This window comes from Falco peregrinus, chromosome 10 (genome assembly GCF_023634155.1).
Source record: "Falco peregrinus isolate bFalPer1 chromosome 10, bFalPer1.pri, whole genome shotgun sequence".
In the NCBI taxonomy this organism is placed as follows: Eukaryota; Metazoa; Chordata; class Aves; order Falconiformes; family Falconidae; genus Falco; species Falco peregrinus.
Window position 1 is genome coordinate 7,243,262 of NC_073730.1, and position 14,214 is coordinate 7,257,475.

The window sequence follows — 14,214 nt, forward strand, 5'->3', positions numbered from 1 at the left end:
TCGCCGTCACGCGCCGCACGCCTGCGCACACCGCCGCGGCGGGGGGGGTGGGGCGGGCCGGGGTGACGTCACAGCGGCCGCCTGAGGCGGGCGGCGCCACGGCGGCTGCGTGAGGTGGCGGCGGGTGCCGGGGGGCGGTCGGTGCCTCCAGGCCGGTGCCGGGCGGGGGTCGGCCCCGCCATGGGGTGTGGGACCGTCCTGGCTCTTCCTGAGGGTTTTTCCCAGGGGCGAGGAGCCGGCGGCCCGCTGGGCCCCGCAGCCCTGCGGTGGCAGGGTGTCCCCTCAGCCCTTGCCGCCCTGTCCCCGACGTGCCGGCTTCTCGGCGCTGAGGAGGCGCGGCCCGGCCCGGCCCGGCCCGGCTCGGCCCGGCTGCTGGACCGGCGTCCCGCCCGAGGGGGGGGAGCAAGAAGGGGAGAGCGACAGGCGGGCTGCCCTGCCCCGCTGCCCTTCCTGCCCGGGGGACCCGCGGGCGCCGCTTCCTTCCCCCTCCCTCGGCGGGGCCGGAGCAGCCCTTTGCCTCCTGGCTTTTGTCCATTCCAGGGCGAGGACCCCCGGTTCCCTCGCTCCTTGCTCTCTTACATCTCTGGGCTCCTTAGTAGCCTCTCCCAGCTGCGAGCACAGACAGCCCTGGGCTTGGGAAACCTGGCAGGAAAGGGCTGGTGCCTGTGCGGCATTTGGCACGTTCCCACTTGGCACGGCCGAGCTGCCGGTGCAGCGCTCTGCGGGGGGGATCCCTGCGTTACTCCCACGGGACAGGCAGTGCCTGTTGGTTTTGCGGAGGCTTGGCCAGGAGTAATCCCCCAGATCTTTGCTCCCTTGACCGAAGTGCATGTCCCTGCCTGTGCTTCCCGAATGTGGCTGTGGTCCAGCATCCCTAGCAAAGGCAGCGCCGGCTCGCTGAGGGAACAGGCTCAAAACCCATTTGCAGAGATGCTTCTTCAGCATGTGAACTGGATACCTCGGTTTTGCGATCGCAGCAGCTTTACTCGCTGAGTGTGGGGTGGGAAGGCTGTGGCACATGTAAAACCGGTTTCTGCAGTTTGCGGGGTGAGAAAGCTGCCTCCTGCTCCGGCCAGCTCCACGCCTGGGAACCCGTAGCTTGCCAGCTGTGGTGCAACAGGCAGCAGCTTTAGGGCTTGTGTTTGCTGGCCCTTCCTTGCTGCACCTTGGATGGCTTGTTTCCCACACCAGGTTTTGGGGGGCATCCCTGCCAAATGCGCTGTGCTGAGCACGGTGGGTTCCCTCTAAGAAAAAACAGAATGCCAAAGAGCCACTCAGCCAGTTTGTCTGCCCCTGTTCCCCAAAGTCCTTGTACTGTCCAGAAACTCATGATCCTCTCATGATTTTCACCTGTGCTTCATACCCTTCCGAGTTCCCACCTTCCCCATTACTGCTGTTTCCCACTCTCTGCTGCAGTCCTTGTCTCCTGCTCTGACAGCTTTGGATTTCTTGCTGGGATAGAGAAACCAGCGTGTTTCCATGCAGGGGAAGGAGAGCTTAGGTTGGGCTGGAGCTGCTCAGTGGTTCTGTTTCCTCCTGCCAACAACATCCCAGCAAAGGCCTGGTATTTACTGGGTACCCATGCTGGCTTTCCTTCGGATGCTGCTGTGCTCTGCAGGGACAGCATTTCCCAATGTGCTGTGCCTTAACGATTCATGTATCGCAGATGGACTTGGAGGTGGTGGGTTGTTCTGCAAAGTGCAGGACACTGTAACTCACCTGTCCAAACGTGCACCCTCAGCGGGGACACCCCTCTGAATGTCATAGCTTTGTTGCTCTGTGTTTGAAGCCTCTGAGGGATTTAGTTGTAGTCGTTGGGGTGCTTAAAGATGTGGTGTATTCTGAGCAGTGTGCTGAAGGGTATCGGGGTTAGATTTGTTCAAACATTTGTGAAAGTCTGTTGTGACAATATGCAGTGCTCTCCTTTCGGTGCACTGAGGCTGCACGGTTCAGCTCGCTCTTGCCAAACATCCCCTGAAACCTTCACTGTGCTGGGAATGAAAAAGGGAAAAGCTCCCATAGCCTCTTAGAGTTACTAGCTAGGAATTTCAGAAAACCTTTAAGAAATTATGTGAACACTTTATTCACTTAATTGAAACTGTTTTGGTTTTTTAATGCATTTGCAAAAAAGTGTAAAGCTTCGTAGAGCTGTTGAGGGCTGAAAGTAAGGAGGTGCTACCAAAATGTAAGGAAGCTGCAGACTTTCCAGGAATAAAACAGCCTTTTCTTTGATGCTGGAAATTAATTTACACGATGTAGTAAATCATTTAGATTTTCATATGAAAGCCGCTCCAGCCGTGCTGCTCTGTATTTTTTAGAAAGGGAGCATTTTTGCAGTTTCTTGTGGAAAGCTCTGATTTTTGGTTTGGAAGCAGTGATGAGTGTTTCGGTAGCTTTTCAGCATGCTCGGCTAACCGATTCCTCCCTGGAAGAGGAGTGCTCGGTGCATGGCACACAGCTGCAGAACTGGTCAGGAAAGATCTGATTAAACACTTCAGCGCCGAAAAGCGCCAACTCATCAAAATCCCAACTGTCTGCAGGGAAGAACTGGGCTCACTGAAACTTTTATCAGGAAAATTTTTGTGGCATGTGTGTACACGCACAGGGGTGTGCATGTGATCCCATACTAGCCTGGTGTTAAGAATATGCATTTGGTGTGGAAGATATGACTTTTCCTCTCGGGAAAAAGCTGGATTGGTTTGAATTTGGATTTGTAGAAGTATAGGGGATTTTTTTTTTTCCCCAGAAAAAGTTTTACAGTTAAAGAAGTGATAAAGCAAATGGGTTTCAGATGCTTTGGTGTTTTTCCTCCTTGTTTGCATTTTTGGTGGAAGTTGTTGAAGGTTTTCAGTGGTGGCTGTAAGAGGAGGATTAAAGCAGTGATAACTTGATGCAAAACATTAGCCTGTAGCTAAATCTTCAGTGCTGTGGTGGGCAGCGAGGTTTTACACCAAACCCTGAGGGTTTCCATCAAATCCTGCCCACTCATGGCCCCTCTGCGCTTGTAACTGGCTTCCTGAGCCTTGTTTTTACAAATCTGTGGGGACTTCACTGTGAAGCACAGAGGGGGCAGAGGACAGGAGGCCTCAGCCTTGCGATAGCATGGTGACCTGACGGCAGCAGCTGTGAGGTGTTAAAAGAAAAAGATTCCAAGAGGTGACTGCTCCTTGCTAAGAAGGCAGCTTGGATGCTGGATGCTCCTGGTCCCACGTGCCGGAGCCAATGGAATGGGTTTCCTTGGGCTTGCAGTTGTCTGGGAAGGAGCAAAGCCTGAATGAAGCTTCTCCTGTGGTTGTGGCTTTCCTCCTGTTGCTGTCTCTTGTGGGCTTTCGTTGTCTAACGAGGTCTGGGTTCATGCCGTAGCTGTACCCTTGGGTGGGTTTGTAACAGTGCAAGGCCTGTGTGCAGCAGAAACTGCAAACCCTGACTGGGCAGCTGGACAAAAATGGTAAAAATGCAATCAAGTATGGAATAAATAAGCAAATGCAAGGTGATAATTCATGGTAGGATGCAGGATGACTATTCAGAATACGGGATGTTCTGGAGAGAATTAATTTTCGTCTTTGTGGTGCATGAGCAATCAGTTATTTAATGGAGATGAAAACAAGAAATTAAATTGAGCAAAAGTGGCATTACTCTCTGCAGGGTGTACCTCTGGGACTGCCTGCTACAGGATGCCAAGGATGCTGAGCGCTTACCCAGACCCAGAAAGAGGTTAAACGACATGAGCAGCGAGGTGCTGAACTGCCAGAGTCCTTGTTACTTTCTTAAGTGGGTGAAATTAGAAGGAACTTTTCTCCAGCAGCCTTTCCCCGTAACCTTCCTCATTATCCCCGTGTCCAGGGATGACCTCGCCAGGGCTCTGGGCCCCGTCACATAGTCAGCCCCACAAACCAGGTGAAGGACGAGGTGGCCAAAGGAAGATCCCTACATGAGGGTAGGAGCGCAGATCTGAAGGAGCAGGGGGAGGTGAGGCCTGCTGGCATGCACAGATGTTTTATTTTGCAGTTTCCCTTGATGGTGGGAGGAGGGATTTGACACAGAGAGGATTTGATCTGCCCTTGCTGCTCTCGTGGGTGGTTGCTACTCGGAGGACTCAAGGTTGCCTCCTGGCATGCCTTTGGACTTTTAGTAAACACTGCGTGTGGTGTGATTTGCTGGCAAGTCCCAAGGACCCCGGTCCCCCCTTTTGTCAGCCAGGAGCGGAGCAGGCAGCCTCTCCTAGGATAATGGCTCCATGGCTCCGGAGCATCATTGTGCAGCTTCCCCATCACGCCTAAGCAGGAAGCACTTGCACAGAGGACACATCTGTGCTCTGGGATGTGCAGAGGGCTGCAGTTGTCATTTGCCCGCCGGCTAAAAGGAAGGTGACATTGAGATACAGGGAGAGAAAAAAATAATAATAATTAGGCTGAGACTCCTTTGGGCAGGCAATCTGCCTCAAGGTTTGCTGAACTGTGACTTCAGTTGGCTCCTTGCGGAGTTTGCACGATTAATTTGAGATGCTGAACCCTGTGCTGGGCTGCAGGTGAACACCACCGAGGCTGCCGCCTTCATTAGCAGTTTGCTGGGGAGCAAATTGCTCCAGCGAAAAGCATGAGCTTTGCTGGGCAGCCAGAGGGTTGTCTGCTGGCTGCATCCCAGGGCTGTCCTGCTTCTTTCCCCCCTGGACACAAGGCAGCCTCCGTCTTTGGTGGCACAAGTGGCACAAGACCCATTGCAGGCATATCAGAAAGGGAAAAAAAAATATACAGGAAGGTGAACTACAATAGAAGGGTTGTCTGATAGGAAACCCCTGACAAATACATGCAGTTTTTTCCCCAGGAAGCCAAAACCAGTTGCATAAAACACTGAAAGATGTGGGGCCACATTTTTCCAAGGGAAATGGCTGCCTGAAGAGGCTGATAGCTGGCAGTAGGATTTTTCTACCGCCCCTTCTGTGTGTTTGGAGAGGCTGCTGGAGGAGTAGCAAGATTTGTGATGGGCAGGATTTCTGATGGGTTCAGGTCACGGGTCTCCAAGGCAGGGGAGGGAAATCCCAAGCCAGTGGCTCAGAGTAAGGGAAGGGAAATTTTAAATCATTTGTGCAGTGGGAAAAGGGGGCATCCCAGGTCACCGATGGAAAAAAAAAAAAAAAAAAAAAGACATGTAGGAGGGAGCCCTGCCTGCCTGGGTTATCTACACTATCATCTTTGTCGATGGGAAGGGGGTTTTTAACCCTGGAAAAACCCTTTGCTTTCTAGTACGAGGCTGTGCTGCTGGCTCACACCCCGCTGTGGTTTCAGGGGTGGGTGTCTCAGCACTCTCAGAAGCCGAGGGAGCTGCTTCCTCTTCTTTGGGTTTAGGCTTGTATTGATTTGTTTGTATTTGTTTTGCTTGCGTGTTGTGTTTGGTTTTCATTCGGCAGCGATTAGTGGTTAGCGTTCTTGGCTGTGTTTTGGGATATTTCCCAGTTCTTCTGACATTATCTCCAAACATGGATAAACCAGAGCAGTTGGGAACCCCACAGGATTAGTTACCAGTGTCTGACTGTGGCAGGTCCATACTGCATCCATGTGAATCAACGATTTTTCTGAAGAAAAAAAGCACCCAACCACCCCAAACAAGCCTTGTCCTCCTCCTCCTCCTGAGCCCTGTGTAGGTCCCTCACAATTCAGATGTTTGTTACTCCCATCTAGAAATGAACTCGGGCTGAGGATGAATCCACCTGTGGAAATGTTCCTCCCTGTCCTGTTTGATGTCTGTCAGCAACCTCTGGGGACGCGCCTGCATCTCCTGGGGCTTTGGCTGTCCTGAAGCTCTGTTTTTGCTGCAGGCAGCTGTTGGTGCAAAAGCTTTTGCCCCAACCCCGCTGGTGGGGGTGGGAGGTCTGGCTGTTTCATTCCCATCTTCTTCCCAGGAAGGGTCTAACTCATGAATCCGGGTGCAAATACAAGAGAGAGGGGACGATGCACTGCAGTGGTTCCAGGACAGCCAAAAGAAGTGATGGATGAACTCAGCCTGTGCTTTGAGTAGACCCTGATTTCACCATCCTACCCAGCGGGTTCACACCTCTTTGCTGCAGCTGGCTTCCCCTCTGTGGCCTGCACATTTGGTGACAGCGAGGGACTGGTGGGGAGGTGGGGACCCTGACAGGCACTGCTGTTGAAACAGGATCTTGCTAACCACATCCTCAGCCCCACCGCCGCAGGTCGGGGCGGCTGCGCTGTGTGCCAGATGGCAGTGCCGGTACGGCCCCCAGCCACGCCGCCACAGCGTGGGCTGCAGCTGGAGGGGATGGGAGGACCCTGCCCCGGCTTTTGCCGCTGTGGCTAGGGATGCAGGCAGCCGGCACACAGCCCCAGCAGCCCACGCTGCCCCGGGCCAAGATGCAGCCGCACGAATCCCTGATGAGCTTCCTGGCGCCGATGTCCTTTGCCAGCCGTCGAAGGCGAATTTCAGTGCCGCCAAAAAACCCGGTGGTGTGCGCAGCCCTCTGCAATTATTATTTGTACCACAAGCTGCTTCCTGCCCCAAGCTGCTTTTATCTCGCATTGTCTTCCTTTCCAGGTGGGGCCGCGGGCTCCCCGCTGCTCGGCCTCTGGGGCTGCCTTCGCCGCCGGCTTGCCGGCCGTGCCGCTGGCTGCAGCTCGCTGGCTGAGAGGCCACCTTTGTCTGCCAGCCCGTCCGCCCTCCTCCTCCTGCCAGAGCTATTTCGGGAAACAGCAGTTGAGCTGGAGGATTGTTAATTGTTCCTCAACCCCCTTCCAGCCTGGTTAGATCACATGCAGAGATTAGAGTGCCCCCGTCACACCCTCTTCTTCCACCTCCTTCTCCTGTATCCCCCCTGACCTGCAGGGATGGGGGGCAATGTCCTTTGTGGGGGCAGATGGACGGACATGAGGATGTCCCACTGTCTGGGATGTCAGCCCCACCGAAGCGATGGCTCCCACGCCGTGCCAGCTGTGGGTATCACCAAGACGCTCTGCTCAGAGGGCAACCCCGGCAGGTTGCCCACCGCCGGCTCAGCTCTGGGCGCAGGCAGGAGCCCAGGGCAGGCAGGAGCCCAGGGCAGGCAGGCAGGCAGACAACAAAGCCACCCCAGGCGCTGACCTCAGAAGCTGCCATGTGACTCTGCCTCAAACTTACTAAAGCATGACATCAGCCTGGGAGGGAAAGGCAGGGCTGCCACCAAAATACTGCCTGGCTTAAACGGGCTGCCGGGACAGCCTCTGCCTGCACTGCTGCCCTTCCTCTCCCTCCTGCCTTCCTCTTGCATGCCTCCCCCCCCCCCCAAGCAGACCACTACCCCATCTCTTTTCAAAGAGCATGAAGCGCAGGCAGGGGCTGGACAGATGTGATAGCAGGGCTTTGGTGCCCTGGGAACAACACGTGCCGGTGGTTGTTTCTGACACCAGGCATGGTGTTGGTGGGCGAAACCAGTGGTACCAAGTCCTCTGGTGGTGTGCACCTCTGCTCTTCCCTGCTGGCTCTGAGCACTAGTAGGGATGACGGACCGCTTGGTACCCATCGCCATCCTGCTTGTCCCTGGCCAGGGCAGGGGAGATGCTGCTGGCCCACTAGCTCCTAGGCAGGGTAGGTAGCCAAAATGCGGTGACCGGGGAGAAATGGTGCCTCATGCCATTGGGGTGAGGTGGTGAGCGGCAGAACAGGTTGGTCCACTAGGATCCAGGCATCTTTACTCAGCAGAGCTGTATGTTCTCCACCCACATTCAACATTTTGCAGCTGGTGGAGTGGCTTTGCACCACTGCTCTTCACCTGCATCAGAGCTGGGAATATACCCAGCTGAGATGTATCAAACCTTTGTCCTTCTAACTAGGGTCACCTCTGCTGGGGATGCAGGTGCCTGGATCCTGCTGTAAGAGTCGGTCCACTGAGTGGATGGTGACACCTGCAAACAGCAGTCCCAGAGCAATACGCCTGGTGATGCACAAGCCATTTTGCAGGGGCACAACTGAATGCAGTGCCACGGAGAGGGCACCGGTGGTGGGCAGACATGCCGGCTGCGGGCGAGGAGGCATGACTGCAGTCCCAAACATCTGAGCTGAGCCCAGACCTGCCCTGGCTGGTTAGACTGACCCGAGGGCTTAGGCCAGGGTGTTGCCAGCCCTCCAAGGTGCGGGGAGCAGGTTCGGCAGGTCTGGAAACCCTCGGTTCCCACCACCGGGGCTCGCGTCCCTCCAGCCTCCCACGCCGGGTGTGGAGGGGACAGCCTCGCTCTCTGCAGCTGGGAGAGGCTCGCCCCGGCATGGGCAGGGGGAATGCTGGGACCGGCAGTTTTGGCCGGTGTTTTGGCCTTGTGGTTGAGCATGCTCTGGTCTAGTCATTTGAGATGGAGCGTGGCAGGTTTGTGCAACAGGAGGTGGGCATTTTGAGATGTCAGCCCCCAGGTGGACCTGCCATTGTGTTCAACATCAGGGGAGTGGCATTTGAGGTTTTCCAGCTGCATTCGAGCAGGAGGGAAATATGCATTTGGTCTGAGTGTAGAGGTTCTTTGCGGGGAAAGGCTCTTCCTCTGTCAGCTATGCCTTGATGTGGCTGACTCTTCACCTGGCTTTTGTTACTGCTGTGACCAGCTACCCCCTTGTCCTTCCAGCAAGCCAGGACATGGTGGCAGACCCTGTCAATAAAGCGTCACGACAGGCTGTGGCTCTCCCTTTGGGGGGTCTGCAGACTGGTCCCTTGAGAAAAAAACGGATGGAAGCGAGTTGCTGTGTATCAGCCGAGAATGATACTCCAGGGCAGCACATTGAACTTCCTTAATTTTGGTCCCTTTCACTTCTTCCTTCCTTGCAGATGGTGGTTGCTCCTCGGTGGGAGGAGGAGTGTCCCCACTCCAAGCCCTGAAACGCCCCTCGAGCTTTCTCGGAGGCTTCCCTGGTGCCTGGATCTGTGTCTGGGGGTGATGGGTTGTCCCCTGCAGCCCCAGCCACCAGGCTGGCCCTGCAGCTGGCTTTCACAGCTATGGCAGAGCCAGGTAGCAGTTCCCAAACAAAGTGCTCCAGGCTGCTACGGTCTCCATCAGTCCTGGAGATGCTGGTGGCCTGTTGTCCTCCTCCATCCTCCCTTGTAGCCCTTCCTTCCCCCGTTGTGGACATTCCTCTTCTATCCAGAGCTTTCTGAAGGCTTCACTGCCAGACCCCTGGAGCAGATCTCCACCTGGCAGCTGCGCAGGGATGGCTTCCTGCTCCACGCCAGGCCAGATTTTCCTTGAAGTACTCAAAGGTACGCTTCCTCCTCCAGCCAACACCACCAGTTCCTTCTGTGACACAACACGATGTCAGAGACCGGTGCTGAAATTGGGGGAAACATTTCTAACCTGCACAAAACTGGGGTTGCTCTCGGTTTTTGGTGGTTTTAATTTTTGTTTTCCTCCCAGAAATGCTTTAACTGCTTTGGCCAAAATTCCCACTGTTTCCTTCCGGCCTGATCGAGCCAATGTGGGGTGCAGTGAAGCTGGGGTGCTGCAAAATTGGGTGCTGTTGCAGCCCTGCCTGCTGTCCTCTGCTCTCTGCCGGGAGGTGGGGCCCACCCGCAGCCTTTGCCGGCGTCGCCGCTTTAAGAGCCACCGCCGCGGGGCGAGCTTTCGAACCCGCTCCCCTGCCTCGCCATTGGCCGGCGCGGGCGCGCGGGGGCCAGGCGGCGGTTGGAGCGGCCGGCGGGGCGCCCTGATTGGTCGGGGCGGGGGCGGTATAAAAAGTGGCCGGGCGCGTGGGCTCGCCTCAGTCGGCGGCGCGAAGAAGCGGCGTGCGGAGGCGAGAGGTGCGGCACGGCTCGGCTCCCCCGCGGCCCGGCGCCCCCATGGAGTTCAAGCTGGAGGCGCACCGCATCGTCAGCATCTCGCTGGGCAAGATCTACAGCGCTCGGGGCCAGCGCGGCGGCCTCAAGCTCCACAAGAACCTCCTGGTGTCGCTGGTGCTGCGCAGCGCCCGACAGGTCTACCTGAGCGAGCCGGGCTGCCCGCCCGAGCCGCCCCCCGCCGCCTGCGGGCCCCCAGAGGAGGAGTCGCCGCTGCCCCGTGCCGCCGCCTGGCCGGCCGGCGAGCCGTCGCCCCCGCAGGACGAGGCGGCTAGGGGCGGCCCGCGGCTGCCCGGCGCGGACTGCGAGGGCCCCCGGCCGCGGCGCTGTTGCTGCGGCTGCTGCTGCGAGGCGAACCGCGCGGCCTGCGCTGCCGCGCCGCCCCCGCCGCCCCACTGCCCCCGGAAGCGCAGCGCCGGCGAGCGGGGCCAGCCGGGCTCCCCGGTGAAGAAACCCCGCCGCGAGGCGGAGGAGCCGCCGCCCCCGCCGCCGGGCGAGCAGGAGGACATGGAGACGGGCAACGTGGCCAGCCTCATCAGCATCTTCGGCTCCAGCTTTTCGGGACTGCTCAGCAAGGAGCCCAAGGGCCGGCGGCGGGCGCCCCTGGACGGCGGCGAGGCGGCGACGAGCACGACGCCCGCCGAGGCGGCGGCGGAGCCGGGACAGATCTGCTGCGACGAGCCGGTGCTGCGGACCCTCAACCCCTGGAGCACGGCCATCGTGGCCTTCTGACGCGCCGGCCGCGGGCGCAGAGACTCGCCCCCCACCCCCGCCGCGGGGAGGGGGCCCCGGCGGACAGCCGGACCGAGAGGTGATTCCCCCCCCCTTTCCTCCCGCCCCCCGGCCCGTCGGAGGAGGGCGCCCGCCGCAGCGGAGCGGGTGGGCAGCGCCGCGGGGCTCCGGCGCCCAGCCCCGCCGCACCGGCCGGGCGGGACCGCGGGGCAGCAGCAGCAGCAGCACTTCCCCCTTCCCCGCCCGCACCCCGGGGCCCGCCCGCCGGCTCTCCGGTGCCCGGGGGAGGCTCCGCGGCTGCAGCCGGCAACCGGAGGCGCTCCCAGCGGGTCATGTTTTAAGCTTGGAAAGTATTAAGTTTATTAAATAAAGTTTCTATTTTGGAAAGGTTTAGGTCAGAACTATTACATGGTGCTTTTTAAAAGTGTTTATTGAGAGACGAAGTTTACAGACGCTCTGACGGAAGGTCCTTCAGCCTGTTTGTTAGGCTTGGTAACTCCCGGTCTTTGTTGTATAAAGGCTTGGGGCTCCCGTAGGGATTTTTGTACAGTGTTCTCCTTCAGTGATGTATCATGTTTTGTATAAAATGTAATTCTACGTGTACGACACGTATTAAATATTTTCAACTGTATAAGCCTAGTCCCTGTTTGCGCCCCCCCCGCCCTTGGCTCGGGGGGAGGAGGGCTGCGGGGAGCTGGGCAGGCAGCAGCCAGGGTGTGGTTGCTGCATGTCTGTGGCTGGATCCACCCTGCCTCGCCAGAGGCTCGGGGTGGGTTGGAGTCCAGCTCTTCTGGGAGCCGGGGAAGAAAGGGAACTTCTGTCAGGGCGACTGGAGGCTTTCCCGGGTGCTCTCATTGCAGCTGCAGCCTCTTCCCAGGGCTGGAGCTGATGCGGCGTTTGAGGTCTTGCTCAGAAAGTACCTAATGTACAGTCACTCGGTGGGTGGAAAGCAGTTGCTAAAACCCCGAAGAGCAGCTGTGTGCAGGCCGGCCCGTGCTGCGGAGGCCTGTGGCATGGCAGAGCCGAGGGCTGGCCTCCAGCTTTGCTCGGAGGGTTGGGGGCCTGTGCGCGGATCCCTCCCAGGCACAGGCTCTGCCTGCAGCCAGCTACTGCTCTGCCAGAAATTAAGTGCCTCCTGTTTGCTGTTACTTGCAGAATAGTTAAAATGATGAATATCAGGGCGGTTTTTTTTTTTTGGCACTTTTTTTTGGTTTTCAATTATCAGTAAAACTATAAGTGGGTTAAAGTTCCTACTCTTAGGGGTGTGGAGAAAAGTTTGGCCTCCGCTTCACAGTGACTGTGGAGTGCCTCAAGGCATTGTAATTAGACTGAATTGTGGGGGAATTTTTTTTTTTTCCTGCTTCTTGCTGGGAGATGCACTAGAGGCTTCTCTGCTCCTAATTAATGAACTTTTCAACTGAGGATTGCATCTCTTGGGAGTAAAGAAAGATGTTTGTGTGCTGTGAAACACAGCCTGGGGTATCTGGCTGAACCTAGGGGGGGTGGCTCGAGTGGGAGAGCTGAGGAGTGGTGTGGGAGATGAGGGGTGACCAATGTGAAGCTTTCTGCTCAGTGCTTTCTCTGGCACAGCTGAAATCGGCATGTTGACTGTCCCTTACAGAGGGCGCTGGGCTTGCAGGCTGGGGTTTTTCACACCCGTGTTTGTGTGAGAACTGGAGGCGTTGGGCTCAGTCCTCCCGAAGTGCTGGGAAAGCAACAAGGGGAGGGCTTGTGATAGAAGAGATGCTGTCAGGTCTAGGGCAGCTTAGAGGGAGCTCTACTAGTCTGTGTACAAGTTGGTAGCTCCCTGTTATGTAAAAGCGAAAGTCCTACCATCTTAATTTTCTTGATGATTGCACTCAATGGTGACGACACACAATTTTAGCCTGATAGGCAACACCAAGGAAGTTGTGTGTGATGAGACATTTCTTTCCACTTGATAACCTTTGAGAGGTGATGAGAAGGGCCTGTCCCTGCTTCATTTATACACAAATGCTCTCCAGGAGAGCTCTGCAGTCCAATAGCATGGCTGTTGGGTGGGAGATGAAGTCACCTGGGGACCTCCCCAGTAAGAAGAGATCAGTGGGAGGAGGAGGGTGGCTGTGGAGGACTTTCCTCAGCTTTCCTGCTGCGTTGCGGAACGCCCTGCTCTGAGGGCACAGGTTGCTCTTGCGGGTCAGAAGCTGGGCAGGGGGATGGAAACAGCCTCCTGCTCCTGTTCCAGCCCTGCTTCCTTCCCGAGGCCACGGAGAGCAGGTTGTCTGCCAACAGCATCTCCATGGATGAAGTGGATGGTTTTGCTCTGGGCTTGCTGTCAGCATCCCAGTGCTGAAATGGGATGGGGGCACTCCTGCTCTGGGCTGTCAGGGAGTGTCTCGGCACCGAAGTTTTCTAGGCACCCAACTGGTGGAAGAGCATCTGGTCTGGTTGGTTTGTGTGGTGTCCCTGTGCAGACAAGACCCAGCCTCCCTTTGGCAGAGATCACCAGCACTGCTCGTATCTGTTCTACCTTCCAGAGAGGAGTTGTGCAACAGCTTAATTGCCGTTGGCCTTTGAAAATACAGCAAAGACTACCCGTAGGTGCCAACGCAGCTCCCTCCGGCTGGTGTGACCTCTCCGCAGAGCTGTCTGACATGAGCAATTTCTCACTTAGCGGCTGGTGACCACGATGCCGTGTCCCTGAAAGACTTGGATCAGCTCCGTCAGCTGCCAGAGCCTTCTCTGCTGTGACAATGCATGCTTTGCTTGTTCCCATGGCTGTGTTTTGGTAACGTGTGGGGTTTGCTCTCTGGGATGTGTGTGTCCCTGGGGAACTTGCGGGCTGCTCCTGCTGAGGGGGCTGGAGAAGCTGAGGCAGTGTAGCTGCCAGTGAGCTTTGGCTCGTTACAGAGGGGTCTGCACTGCCACTGAATAACGAGTCTGAATCAAAGATGACCCATAATGACAACGCTGTGTTACTTTTGGAATCAACTTTCCTGCTCTTTATTTTGTTTTTTCCTCCCCCAGTGCCTTTTTCTATTCCTATAGTCACTTTTATCTAAACGGCGTCTGTTTTCCTTAATTCATCTGTTCTGTCATGCTGCCTTGATCCCTGGACTTTCCCTTCTGCTCATGGCATGGCCCCTTGACTGCTGCAGATGTGGGGATGATGGGATGGGACAGCTGAGCAAGGAAGGGGGATGAGCTTGAGAGAAGGCTCATGACCCAAAGCCGGTGCCTGAGCCAAAGCTGATGGAGGGAAGAAAAGTGCATAAATAAGCTAGATAAAAATAAAAACTTCCATCACTTGGAAGAGAGGGTGACTCCTATGGAAACTACCTCATGGGGTCAAGGAGGATATGACTTAATGGTAAGATCCTCACCTTCCTATAATAGCAACGAGCTGCTGGAAGCGCTTGCTCAGGCTGCTGTCCTCCCCCCGGCTCAGACGAGATTCCCTGGGAGAGGTGGTGGGAGAATCCCTTAGCGCAGCCGGAGGGTGGGGTAGATGCTGGCGGCGGGGCAGAGGGAGCCAGGAGCGTGGCAGCAGGGATGCTGGGGAGGAGGGCAAGCAGCTGGCTTTCACTTTGCTCCTGCTGTAGTTGGCAAGGAGCAATCGCCAGTTGCAACTCTGGGCAGATGATCTGCGGCTCTCATCAGGGATACCTTTTGGAGAGAGGGAATGATTTCAAACCGGGCCTTGC

The 14,214-nt window shown here is 56.7% G+C and overlaps 1 protein-coding gene across 1 annotated transcript; it reads left to right on the forward strand.

Moving 5' to 3' along the window:
* Positions 1 to 9,701: 9,701 nt before the first annotated feature.
* IER5 (immediate early response 5) lies at positions 9,702 to 11,165 on the forward strand. Its single transcript, XM_055815707.1, has one exon. The coding sequence runs from the start codon at positions 9,803 to 9,805 to the stop codon at positions 10,529 to 10,531; it is 729 nt and encodes a 242-aa protein (XP_055671682.1). The 5' UTR covers positions 9,702 to 9,802; the 3' UTR covers positions 10,532 to 11,165.
* The last annotated feature ends 3,049 nt before the right edge of the window (positions 11,166 to 14,214 follow it).